We start from the raw sequence: 12,980 nt of genomic DNA on the forward strand, positions 1-12,980 counted from the left end.
TCGATCAAATACCCCAGAGCACTGCTACGCCGTGCTACGTGATAGAACTAGCACAAAATAACGCTCATAATGGTGAAGAATAGAAGATTTCCCTTCTCCTTAAGGGAAAGCGTTCTGTTAAAGAATAACGATAACAACACTCAATAATTGTCCAAAGTGTCACAAAATTTACAACGATTAAAAGTCAAGAATGATGAGGTTTTTCCAAAAGCCGCATAGCTGAGTGAAGGTGCTTTATTCGCAACTACCGGTTTCACGTCCGTATAGACGCATCTTCAGGTTCACAATAGTTATATTCCCATAATTTAGATGAACAATTACGGAGTTCCAGCTTTCGGGAAGCTGTCCACGTCAAAAGTGAATGTTGGGTTGTCATAATGAAGCTGAGTACACCCAAAAGATGTCTGTAAAAATGTACAAAGCCTGGCTGCTGAATGAGCCAGGCCGGATAACACCACGTAGGATATACGAATCCACAAATTTTCACACCACAGCTAAACACAGCATTTTCTTTTTTGGAGTCGGTTTTAACCGAAAAACTCGTTCACTCTTGTTTTAAAAATACTTAGCCTATATCTATATATTCTCTATAAAAGTTGTTAGAAAAAACCGCGAGAAGTTCTTGACTGAATTACTTAAAATTTTTACACGATAATGTAATAAACCTTTATATAATTTATATTTATAAAATTTTAAGTAATTCAGTCAAGAACTTCTCGCGGTTTCTTCTAACAACTTTTATCCTTTATAGAGAATATATTTTTTTACCATACATACTTGAAAAAAAAAGTGTAGCCTTCATTCTTACGAACATTTATTAGAGTACCGTCTAAAATTTTGACATAAATTTGTCAAGAAATTTTCGAAATTTTTGTAACAGTTTCCCCTTTACGTAGTATATATGTATTGATATACCATATATAATTAAGAAAATGAGCAACATATGTCCGTCTGAACTAAAGAATCGTGTAAATATATGAAGTAAATTTGTCAAGAGCATTCAGAGAGTTTTGGCAACAACTTGAAACAATGACGTGTCTTTATATAGTATTGTATATTACAAATGAAAACAATATTTTCTGCTTGTGGAGTTAGCACTCTGTGCGAATGGGTAGAGTATTTGGACCAGGAAACTTAAAAAACACACACCTTGCAGCATAGAATTGCGTCAAACGGCATGACAAGATTGAGGTTAGGCTATGAAGAGATGTGGTAAAAACCCATGGATTAGATGGGGACTTAATCGAAAAGTTTACATTTGAAACACATTTAACCTAACAAGGACAAAATTTCATACTGAAATCATTGGAAGCTCGTAACCAAACTTCCTCAGTTTTCTCGCAAACAACTCGTTTGTGTTCCCATATTTAGTCGTGTTTTGCATCTAATGTTGTTTACTTCCTCCAGGCTTCACAATTAGTTATGATGCACTCTGTGTATGTGCCGACGTTAGAGTTCCTCGGGCAGGCTTTTTCGCGATTGGTCTCTGTTGGTTTCACATCACAGTGGCTAGTACCTTGGTGAGAGTTAATGCTGCCATGCATACCCCGTTAACTTCATTTTCACTTTAGGACGACTGTCTTGAATCTTCGTCAGTGATGCTCAGGAATACTAGCAAATTTCATGTTGCCCCTGTCATTAAGTTGCTGGTATTCATAGTGTGTTACTTGTCTCCTGCCAGAGCTGATAATACTTTCTTCTACCTTTCTGTGCCAGCATACTGTCCGATGCGCGGGAGCTGACCGAGTTCCCCAACCTGGAGGGCACAACGGCGCTGGAGATCCTGCGGCTGGACAGGGCTGGACTCCAGGAGGTGCCCGCCTCACTCTGCTCCATCTGTCCCAGGCTCCGCAGTCTGTGAGTACCTGAGCACACCACAATTGCTAGTGGCTTAATGTGAAAGTGTACAGTGTCGCCAAAAGCTGAGTGCTCACTTTGAAATCAACAGTTATTTCTGCATTTAGCAACGAGAAATGTGTTACTTACGATACACAAGCTATGCTGTCGTATAAAAACTTTTGTTTGAACCAGGATCTTCTCCTGATGCTATGTAAGGAAGCGTCGTTAAACTGTAGCATCATAATGCTCTTTTTTTTTTCTCCTTTGCATGCCAATCTTCCTGACACAGTACAACAAGGACGTTTGTTAGTTAGCTAGTTAGTTCGTTAGTTGTTCCACAGATCATATTTGCAATACACACAATAGAAAGCACACACACACACAGCCGGCCGAAGCGGCCGTGCGGTTAAAGGCGCTGCAGTCTGGAACCGCAAGACCGCTACGGTCGCAGGTTCGAATCCTGCCTCGGGCATGGATGTTTGTGATGTCCTTAGGTTAGTTAGGTTTAACTAGTTCTAAGTTCTAGGGGACTAATGGCCTCAGCAGTTGAGTCCCATAGTGCTCAGAGCCATTTGAACACACACACACACACACACACACACACACACACACACACAAAGTAGAACAAAAAGTTTATAAGGTTAGACCCTGACCTTTTACATGTTTTTTTTTTATGAAAATGACTACTTATTTTTACTCAAGAATTCCTATGTGGTATGTAGGGAGTTGTTAAGGAGAATGATCGTAAATCTACATTTGGAAACATTGCTATCTGTCAGGCATTTTATTTCCGTGGAAAGGTTGTCAAAGGTTCTTATAGATTCATACTTGCGTATTTAACTCCTTTATATGGCGTAGATTCATTAAACGGTAATGAAGATCATTTTTTCTTCTAGCGTTGGGCTTGTGAATGTTTCGGGAACTCTGAACTCAGATTGAATTTTGATAACAAATTTCATAAATGAATAAATGTAGTGCGAGTCTATGATTAATGATTACGGCTGCTTGAAGAGATACTTGCTACGATAGATGTATATGTGAGCCCCACACATAATATTAATAACCTTCTTCTGTGCAAAGAATACTTTTCGTCTACGTGTGGGGCTAACCTTCTTCTGTGCAAAGAATACTTTTCGTCTACGTGTGGAGCTACTCCAGTATGTTATCACATAAGACTTCAGTAATGAAAGTATGCAAAATTTGCTAGCTTACTGACTTTCATATCGAAATACTTGGTAATTATTCTTCTGAAAAAGCAGCCGAAACCAAAAATTTTAGTAAGTCTACTACATGGTTTTTACAGCTGAAGTTCACATCGATATGCACTCCTAAGAACATACAATTTTCTGTCCACTATATTAGTTCATGCTGGTATACTAGTATAAAATCAGGTTGTGGAAGTAAAGGACAAGAACTTCTAAAACGACATCAGCAAGTTACTGATATGGCGACCTTCGAGGGAAAAATTATTTTAGTGCCAATGGAAAGATGTCAGCAGCCTGCCGAAGAATAAAACTGATATCACTGATACGAATGGCAGAGAAGCGCGCAGAACACTTCACTCATCACTGTAGTGCCTCCTTAGCTAGAAATCGTACCAGAGATAATGGATTATCAGTCCTCCGCTCTCCATAACACTTACTAGCCCCGTTCATTGCACCAAACAATGAAGGCACGTACTATAAAACACTCCCGTTTATGATATTTCATGTAAAAATACAGCAACCAGCCACTTTTTAATGCGTTTTTATTTATGCCAATATGCATTTCGGGTTTGCACCCATCTTCAGCTGGCAAATTACATGGATCTTCAGTTACTACAGTACTCCCGTTTACTCGTAGCGTCAAATGTGGGTCAAATCTCCAGCTTTCGAAACCTTTCGACGAAATCCTCCACGGTCTTCGTAAAGAACAAGTGACTATCATGACTGCACGTATTGTGACCATTTATAGCCCATAGAGGGATTGTGATTGGTCGGCGAAGATGTGCGAAATGCAGGCAAACTTATAGCACGTTCCTCAAAATGCTCCTCACGAATTGGGCTGGTCGTTATGTTGGTCATTTCATAAAACTAAACGCCGTACAAGAACCAGGTGGTTATCAAAGCATGACGGAACAACTGAATAGTTTCGGGGGCAAAGACGGAATACGTTATGCCAACGAGAGCTTGAGAAAGCAGCAGTTTCTGAATACAGTCTCACAAATAAACCCAGAATAATATCTGATGAGAGTAAAATCTTGTCCAAAGCATCTACATACAGATACTTGGATTGTGTTATTAAAGAAGGAGTAGAAATTAGAATGTGCGCCACAACGACTATCAGCTTAGTTTATGAAATGTATTCGCCGATTACAAATGCGGTAACATCGCAGCTATTTAACTTACCGGTAGCAAAAGAAAATTGAGCCAGACCGGGATTCGAACCCGGGTTTGCCACTTTAAGCGAGTAGTCTTCTTAACCGTTTTTTTACTTATTTATATATTTTTTTAAATCTTATTTTGTTCGGTATTGTTCGTTGCGTTTGTTCGGGGAGATTGTCCCATGACACCCGTTGAAGTTCGTCGGTGATAAATTCACTCAGGTTTTTTATTACAGAGGGCAGCTAACCCTCTGAGCGAACACGCGAACTCGCAGAGCTACCATTCCGGCTCCGTTCAGCTGTCCAAGCACGCGTCACTGCCTTCCATACGTCCCCGTGTCTGCTGCCCATAACGCTCGCACAATAATGTGATTCCCAGACAGGGAGAGACTTATTTAGCTTTCTCGTCATATCGCCTTGACTCTGGCATGAAATAAATTAGTGCACCGTCTGTAAAGTTCAGTGCCCGAAGGGACATTGTCAAATACAGATACGAGTATAATCTTAGTGGTGCGCAGAAGAGATCTCTCGAGGCTGAGAAAACACAGAGAATGTTCCGAAATGTTTACGTTCCTATGAGAGCTCTGGCAGTGCCTATGCATGCAAGTACCCAATCTTCAGCAGTATGATATGATGACAACATACGTCGACAAATCACAAGCAGTCTATGGGGAATAACGCCCACCACAACAGCTACCACGACACTCAGTTGTTCCGAATTTAGCGGATAGAGCATTCCGTTGAATGCTCGCGATTTCACTCAGATAATAATCAGCAAGTAAACCGAGTGAGTTTTACGCGAGGATGTCTTCGCGAGACATTTCGATCTCATAGCAAAGAGGTGCCCAAAAGAGAATGACTTTTGCCTTTTGGTGTTCAAGAGTCCTTTTTGAACGATGACCAGCGGTATTTTTCAAACATGTAAATGCCCATAGGTGGTACTTCATGATGGACTTTGGTCGGCATCGCGAAGCACTGCGTCATTTCAAATGTTCGACAGCCGGTCTGAAACTTGATGAAAACGCTACAGCGTCAATTGCCCTACATTACTTTCCAGACAGCTCATTGTTAATGCAGTGAAGCGACACCATTTTAAATTGTTGATGGAGAACTTTCCATCCGATGGAGACGATGAGTTTGAGGCCCCGACCACGCTAATTCCAGTGGAGTATGCTCAGTACTTTTCAAGTGAGACGGCCTAGTGACAAGTTAAGGTACTAGACGCGTATCCGAGAGGACAGCGATTCAAAACCATGTCTGTCCATTTAGATATACGTTTCCTGTAATTCTCATAAATGGCGCGAAAAGAAGAGGGAAGATTTCAATCTCAGTCTGAGCTTGTAGCCTGTTTCTAACAACCTCGTAGACAGGACGTTAGACCAAAATCTGTCTTCCTTTAGAAGCTGCGAAGATGGGTGACAGTTAACATGCATGCAGGTTAGTGAATTTAATCATGTCAGTGGGTAGCGTTCCATTGCAATCGATAGTTTCAGGATGTTTCTGTTGCGTGTGCTATATCATGGAGATTTCCTGTAACCTCCATAAAGTTGTTCCTTTTTTTCCTGTTAAAGTTGTTCAAAAATTGCGAGTTGGCTGACGATTGCGATTACCAAACCGATATACGAGTACAATGAGAATTTACTAAATTCATAAATACGTCGACAGCTTTCACTGGAAGTCAGAGATTATAAATTTTCTGTGTACCACAGTCGTGACAACAATATGTGCAAACGCAGCGAATTGTGGCAATCCACCTATGTCAACATTGTCTTCGTGTGCTGCAACCGCATCAGCCTGCCAATGCAAGCTGACAGGTAAACAAATTCTGGAGTTTATTACTGTGCCGCATATTTGTGCCATCGCCAAAGGCTCAATATGTAACTAAATTTCATTAAGCCTTTGCCAAGCGTACTGCTATCGCGACAAAGCTGTGGAAAAAAAGAAAAACGTATGTATACGAATTATTACGAACATAACAGAAAATTCGGTGTGCATCCTCTTTACCGTATTAAATTTCGGATTCTATGGTCGTTTCCTACCTACTTACGACGATCTTTGGTCAATAATTTTGTCTTACATCATAAAGAGTTGTCTCATCAACCCAAATACAAGGGCCTTAGACTGAAGGACGCTTAGGAGTGAAGATAACATATTAGAAGCACCAGCAGGAGTTCACGTTTTAAAGTGGGAAATCAGTGGGGTATTGGAGGTCCGAAGAAAGGAAGAGAATCAGATAGGGCCCCAGACAGTAAATGTTTCACTATAGAGACTCAAATCAAGAAGGTTGTCAGAAGTAAGTTGATTATCAAAACAAGAAAAACACAGGTCCAATTATTGAATTGTATTGAAGGAACCTCAAATACAACAGAAAGCACATATATTTTCTATATGTTCATTGGAAATGGCGGCAATTTGTCCCCAAAAAGCCTTGCGTCCTCGTGGGAAAGTGGAAGATCTTTATAAGGTGCTGTAAGAATTGGTAAATAATAATTCAAACTATAGGACAGTAGAGGCATTATTAATTCATAGGTGAGAACAAAGGGTGGAAAATGACTTTTAAGCAGGAAACTCCGGATTCAAAACCAGAAACTATGCCAAAGATATGCTAGAGGAAGTCGCTGAAAAAAACTTTATTCTAAACACATTTTGCAAGAAATACCTAGGCAACAAATGGATGTGGAATGAATGAAGCGGAACAAAAATGTCACCGACTGTAGGCCGTCAAATAACAAAGAAATACTACCGATTGATTTGGTTCTAAACCAGTTCATGGTTTCTTGTGACTACAGGTTACTAATATGCGTCATAAAATGGGATACTATATGAGACAACTCTAAACTAATCAAACAGAAATCAGTTTCACTGATTCAAGAAATTTTTAATGTAAAATTAGCAGAATTACAATTAAATTAACGAGTAGGTTTGAGGTGCCAGATAATGAAGAAACTATAGACTTAAATATGAAAGATGATGATTTAACGAATACGTTGGAGATGTTGCAAGAGTGACGAAGAACAAACAAAACAAAATTTCAGAAATCAGATGACAGGCAATGCAGAAGAGAAAAGAATTAAAAGTAAATGGTAACATAACACAGACACAATTAATAGAGCTGAACATAACTACTCAGAAACATGTACAAGATTGTTCTAGGGACTGTTGGAAAAAGACTGTAAGTCGAGAACAACCGAAATATGGAGAAAACGAAACAAGCTTTTATACTATATTGCTGTTACATCATATTCAGGATGTCAGATGGCACTGCCAGGACAAACTGGGAGGCAGTAACAATAGGGCTGGAAGATTTCTGTAAAAATCTGTACAGTGGACGTAATGAAACGAATGTTCAGATAAACGAATAGTCAGATAGAGAGAGTGGATTCCGCAGCACTGTCAATAAAAATAGAGAAAGTGATTCGTTGCATCAAATGAGGTACAGCCCCTGTGACTGATAGGGTAATATTAAGAAATGATTAAAACAGTAGCTAAGCGATGAGAGAGAGAAACTTATTCGTCTATCAACAGAGTGTTAACGATATTCGATAGTTGGAACAAGCAGAAGAAAGTGAAAGTAGATTTTGTGGATAACTAGTGGTTATTCAGTTTTCTGCAAGGGAACACAAGATTTTACTAAAATTGTCAATAATCTTGTAGGAAAAAGGAAGGAAAATTTAGACAGCAAGTTGGGATAGCAATAAGCTGGTATTAGAGGTGGATACAGGACAATGGTCCATCTACATTTTACGAATGAAGTTATAAAAACAAGATAGAAATATCATTACAACATTCGTTGGTTTTTACATCGTATGAGAAGTGGTAAGACTTGAGAACCAAAGAAGGTACTTCATGTATTATGGATGACTGGGCTGAAAACAGGTTTTCAGAAATGCCTAATACCAGTCGACTTTCTTTGTGGTAGAATCTAAATTTTCCCACTGGCGGTTTCATGTCGCCCAGAGACAAAATTAACATATATTATTTGTAACATTGACCGTCACGGTAGCTCAATAGTGAGCGTGTCTCGCTGCTGTGGCGAGGACCCTGTTTTGATTCTAGATGCTGCCAGGGATTTTTCCTTCATAGGAGGACTGGAGGGGGGTGCACTTAGCCTCGTGACGCCAATTGAGGAGCTTCCTGATTGAGAGGTAGCGGCTCCAAGGTCGAAATGTCGAAAACGGCCGGGAGTGCAGTCTGCTGACCATTTGTCCCTCCATACTGCATCGATGACGACTGACTGAGGATGACACGCCGGTCGGTCGACTATCGTAAGGTCCTTACGGCCTGATCACGTCGTTTTCTTTTTTCCTTTCCACCCTGTATGTTTTCTGTATACCATGGCTGGAGTATGGAAGTTATTTGTTCAATGTGTGTGTGTGTAGTGCCGTGTATCTTATGTAACTGGAGCGTAAGCAATGTTTCCTAAAGTGATTCGTGCATCAGGAATAATTGTATGGAACCAAGATAACAGAAGCGCCACTAAGCCGACATTCTGATTTTACGATGTAAATAACCTCTGATACCTCGGCATATTCGGTGTTAACTGTTTGCAATCTTGCCTTCTAGTGCTACAGCTACGCAACAATCACTACTATGTTATGAACAATCACTGATGATCAGTCGCTAGGCGACTTGTAACTGACAAAGAGGGAAAAAATTGTACCACCCTGAAAGGCGACTGGTTACAGTCATTTCTGAAAATCAAAGAACAGAATTGACCAACATCAGTTTGTTCAGGTTATATACAAAAATACAATGATTCTCTTTCGATTACACCAAGAAAGTGAAAATTTCAGAACTAAAAAAGGACTTTGGCAAAGTGACACCATTATATTAAAACTGCCATTCCTTTTAGAACTGTACCTGAGTGTTCGTACAAGAAGATGGAAGAGCTTTACGCCATGAAACAGCATTCAACTAGAACATTAACCACAAACCTCCTTCGATGTTCTCTCAAAGACCAGGAAATCGCACCTAATGGGTTCGCCTTGTTGTGGCTCCTTCCTTTTGTAGTCTTTCGTGGGTGCTAAATTTTAGTTTATTTAGTTAGCGGGTGACGATGTCTTCGATCTCCAGGGTCGTTTTCAGTTTATTTTTATTTAAAGCTGGGAGGACGAGTCACAAACTTTATTACAATCTTTTGAAACAGTAATAGCAGACGTAACGTAGACTGACATCATCGTCAATTGTTTATTCACTAGCCCTGTTATTAAGAAAGCTCGGTCTAATTCGGTGAACAAACACTATTTGGTTTTAATTAGAATTAATTTGGAGCACTCAGAATTGAAAATAAATGTCTTGACACATTATATTCACCGTAATTAAGTTTTCGCGTCAGATTACACACTGAAAGTCAGAAAAATTGCTGCAATGTAGTCCGTGAAGTTCTTCAAATAAATAGTCGATCGCGCTGTGCTGCTATCGGAAGTTAACTTTTTCATAAACATTGTTTAACTGCTGTTCAATAGAGACTGGCAAAATTGTACTAAGTGAAGTCTAGTATTTTTAAACCAATTAGCCGCAGTTGTAAAATCGTAATACTTCAGTAATTCCAAACATTAAAATCCACAATTAACGAAGCTGAACTAGAGATTACTTTTGATTCGATTTTATTCGCAACTAGTACGAAAAGAAACTTTCACAAATAACACTTTTCAACACCAAACATAAATGTAACAGAGTTGTAACTGAGAGAGAGCTGACAGAAGAAATAGCTACGTCTAAAACAAATACTTACGCTACTAAAAACATAACACCTACTTGTTATTCTGAAGCCTTCAGCTTCGTTGAAAAATCTAAATTATTTTATTATATTAATAAATGAGTAAATTTCAAACAAAAATTGACATAATAACTCATCTCAATAACTCAAATTAAATAAAAATAAGTATTTCAATTACTATACTACGAAAGAGTGGCTTCATTGTGCAAGAAAATCGCTTTTGTCGTCTGTTGCCTACGCTACCTAAAAACTTGTAAATACAAGACCTGTATTTTGAAAGCTGTGATGTACAAAGACACTGTCTCCGCTGCCGCACAGCATGAAGAAATGCAGCTGTGTCACCTTACCTGGATTTCTGAAATTTAATGATCGCAAGCACTGCAAGCATTCGTAACGCATCCCCTAAGCAAAATACAATGTAACTGAGTGGTGCATGTTTTGCATGAAACAAAGACGAAGTAGACATGAAGACAAAGTACACGTGGTATAATTTATGAACAAAAGAAAGGTGTAAGATAACGAATTCACGAGGTCTAAATATACGAAAAATAGAATATTATATATGAACAGCTCTGATACTAGTTTGCCGTTATGGCTACTAAGAGACATCGCGTCAGAACATTTAACATCCCTTCCGAAGTTACAGTAAATAACTTTGCAAGGAATTTAGAAATATACCTCATAGTAACTGAATTCGTTTCTAATTACTTGAATTTAGAGATGACTAACTCAGAGCCGGATACCGTTCACCACGTGTAACCCTAAAAAAATAAAAGACTCACCATCGTGGACGACAAATTCACATGCAAAAGGGGAAGCAAAAGGTATACAATTTTACCTAAAATCAATGCTATCATTGTTTCCAATCACGTAAATGCAACCCGAAAGCTCGCTGCTAGCTGCGGTCTTCCTACTACACTGACGGAAGAAAAATGGTAACACCAAAAACCAATGTAACGTAGATTGACGAAATTTAGTAAATACATTTGTCTAGGTAACATAATTAAGTTATTAACATTGCAAGATCACAGGTTAATGTAAGCGCCAGATGAGCCATTGCAGATGTGAAATGCTGATACATTAATAAGCAGCGTAACCGCCAGGATTTTGAATGCAAGCATAAAAACATGCATACATTGTGTTGTACAGGTGCCGGATGTCGGTTTGTGGCGTGAGTTCTATACCTGTTGCGTTACATGTGCCAATTCAGGGATGACATCGGAACTGTCGTCCGATGACGTCGCATATGTTCTCGATTGTAGGCAGATCTGGTGATCGAGTAGGCCTAGGAAACATGTCAACATTCCGCAGAGCCTGTTGGCTTACAACAGCGGTAAGTGGGCGAGCGTTGTCCTGTTGGAAAATACCTCCTTGAATGCTGTTCATGAAAGGTAGCACAACAGGTCACATCGTCCGGCTGACGCACAATTTTGCAGTGAATGTGCATAGGATAACCACGAGGGGGCTCCTGCGGTCACACGAAATTGCACCTCCAGATCGTAACTCCAGGTGTAGGTTGTCTCGAGACTGAGAGTGTTGACCTGATACAGTGTATCTAATGAACTATTTTATATGACTGACATAACACTGTCATTGAAAATGACGGAGTGTCGAAACGCGTGATTTTGGAAGTAATAAAAACTGTAGTCAAGACATCAGAAAACTTATTCAAGTGCATCCCGATGGCCGCTACGTCTTGTAGCATTTTCATACAAATTGCTGCGAAATACACTTACAAAATTTATCATGTTATCACGCCTAATTCAGGAGATACGATGCCACAAAAGTGGTAGGTATGCATGAAAAGCTGCCCCATCATGAATGTATAAATTTATTCCTTCTTTCCTGCTAATTCTGTTCGCAACACTTTTTCCAGACAGTATTCAAATAGGCAGCTGAATGTAAATACACTACTGGCTACTAAAATTGCTACACGAAGAAGAAATGCAAGTGATAAACGAGTATTCATTGGACAAATATATTATACTAGAACTGATATTGATTACATTTTCACGCAATTTGGGTGCATAGATCCTGAGAAATCAGTACCCAGCACAATCACCTCTGGATGTAATAACGGCCTTGATACCCCTGGGCATTGAGTCAAACAGAGCTTGGATGGAGTGTACAGGTACGGCTGCCCATGCAGCTTCAACACAATACCACAGTTCATCAAGTGTAGTGACTGGCGTATTGTGACGAGCCAGTTGCTCGGCCACATTGGCCAGACATTTTCAATTGGTGAGAGATCTGGAGAATGTGCTGGCCAGGGCAGCAGTTGAACATTTTCTGTATCCAGAAACGCCCGTACAGGACCTGCAATATGCGGTCGGGCAATATTCTGCTGAAATGTAGGGTTTCGCAGGGATCGAATGAAGGGTAGAGCACGTTGTAGGTGTCGCCACCGGCGCGAACATTGTGTGAATGCTCTGAAAAGCTAATCATTTGCATGTCACAGCATCTTCTTCCTGTCGGTTAAATTTTGCGTATGTAGCTCGTCATCTTCGTGGTGTAGCAATTTTAATGACCAGTAGTGTACAAAATTATATCATTGTATGATACGTAGATCAAGAGATATGAAATTAACTCTGAGACGCGTGAAAAAGTGCCGCATTGTGCACGAAGTTTTAATAAATTTATTCTTTACAACCGAAACACACCTACAACTGAATCAAGGAAATCCCTGACACCTGGTAGCGCTTTTGACAGCTTTCAACTGCGACGCGCAGACGGCCGTAGGCGAAAACAGTTGCCGTTTCGACGCGTTGCCATAGAGACGTTTACAAAATTGCGTTGCAGACACGCGAAGCAGCTGCCCCCAGCGTACAGAAACTGTTTCATAATTCAAATGCTATTTTCACGAATGTATGGAAATGAAATTTTTTCGATATTAGACGACACACAGTTCATTTCTTTGTTCTAGTTTCTAGCGCAAAATGCGCACAATGAATACCCGGATAATGTTGCGTTTGTCGGCTATTTAAACAATAAAACAAATACGTAGCCGACGTTTTGACCGTTTTTGCAGCGGGCCACATCAGGACAACTGAACTGATAGTT

At 39.8% G+C, this 12,980-nt stretch overlaps 1 protein-coding gene across 1 annotated transcript in view; it reads left to right on the top strand.

Moving 5' to 3' along the window:
- Window positions 1-12,980, top strand: part of LOC126199488 (lutropin-choriogonadotropic hormone receptor-like) — a 648,355-nt gene that overhangs the window by 484,728 nt on the left and 150,647 nt on the right. Inside the window, exon 9 of the mRNA XM_049936410.1 lies at window positions 1,717-1,857. Coding sequence (XP_049792367.1) covers window positions 1,717-1,857 — 141 coding nt within the window. The remainder of the gene's footprint in view (window positions 1-1,716; window positions 1,858-12,980) is intronic.

Source organism: Schistocerca nitens, chromosome 8 (genome assembly GCF_023898315.1).
Source record: "Schistocerca nitens isolate TAMUIC-IGC-003100 chromosome 8, iqSchNite1.1, whole genome shotgun sequence".
Classification (NCBI taxonomy): domain Eukaryota; kingdom Metazoa; phylum Arthropoda; class Insecta; order Orthoptera; family Acrididae; genus Schistocerca; species Schistocerca nitens.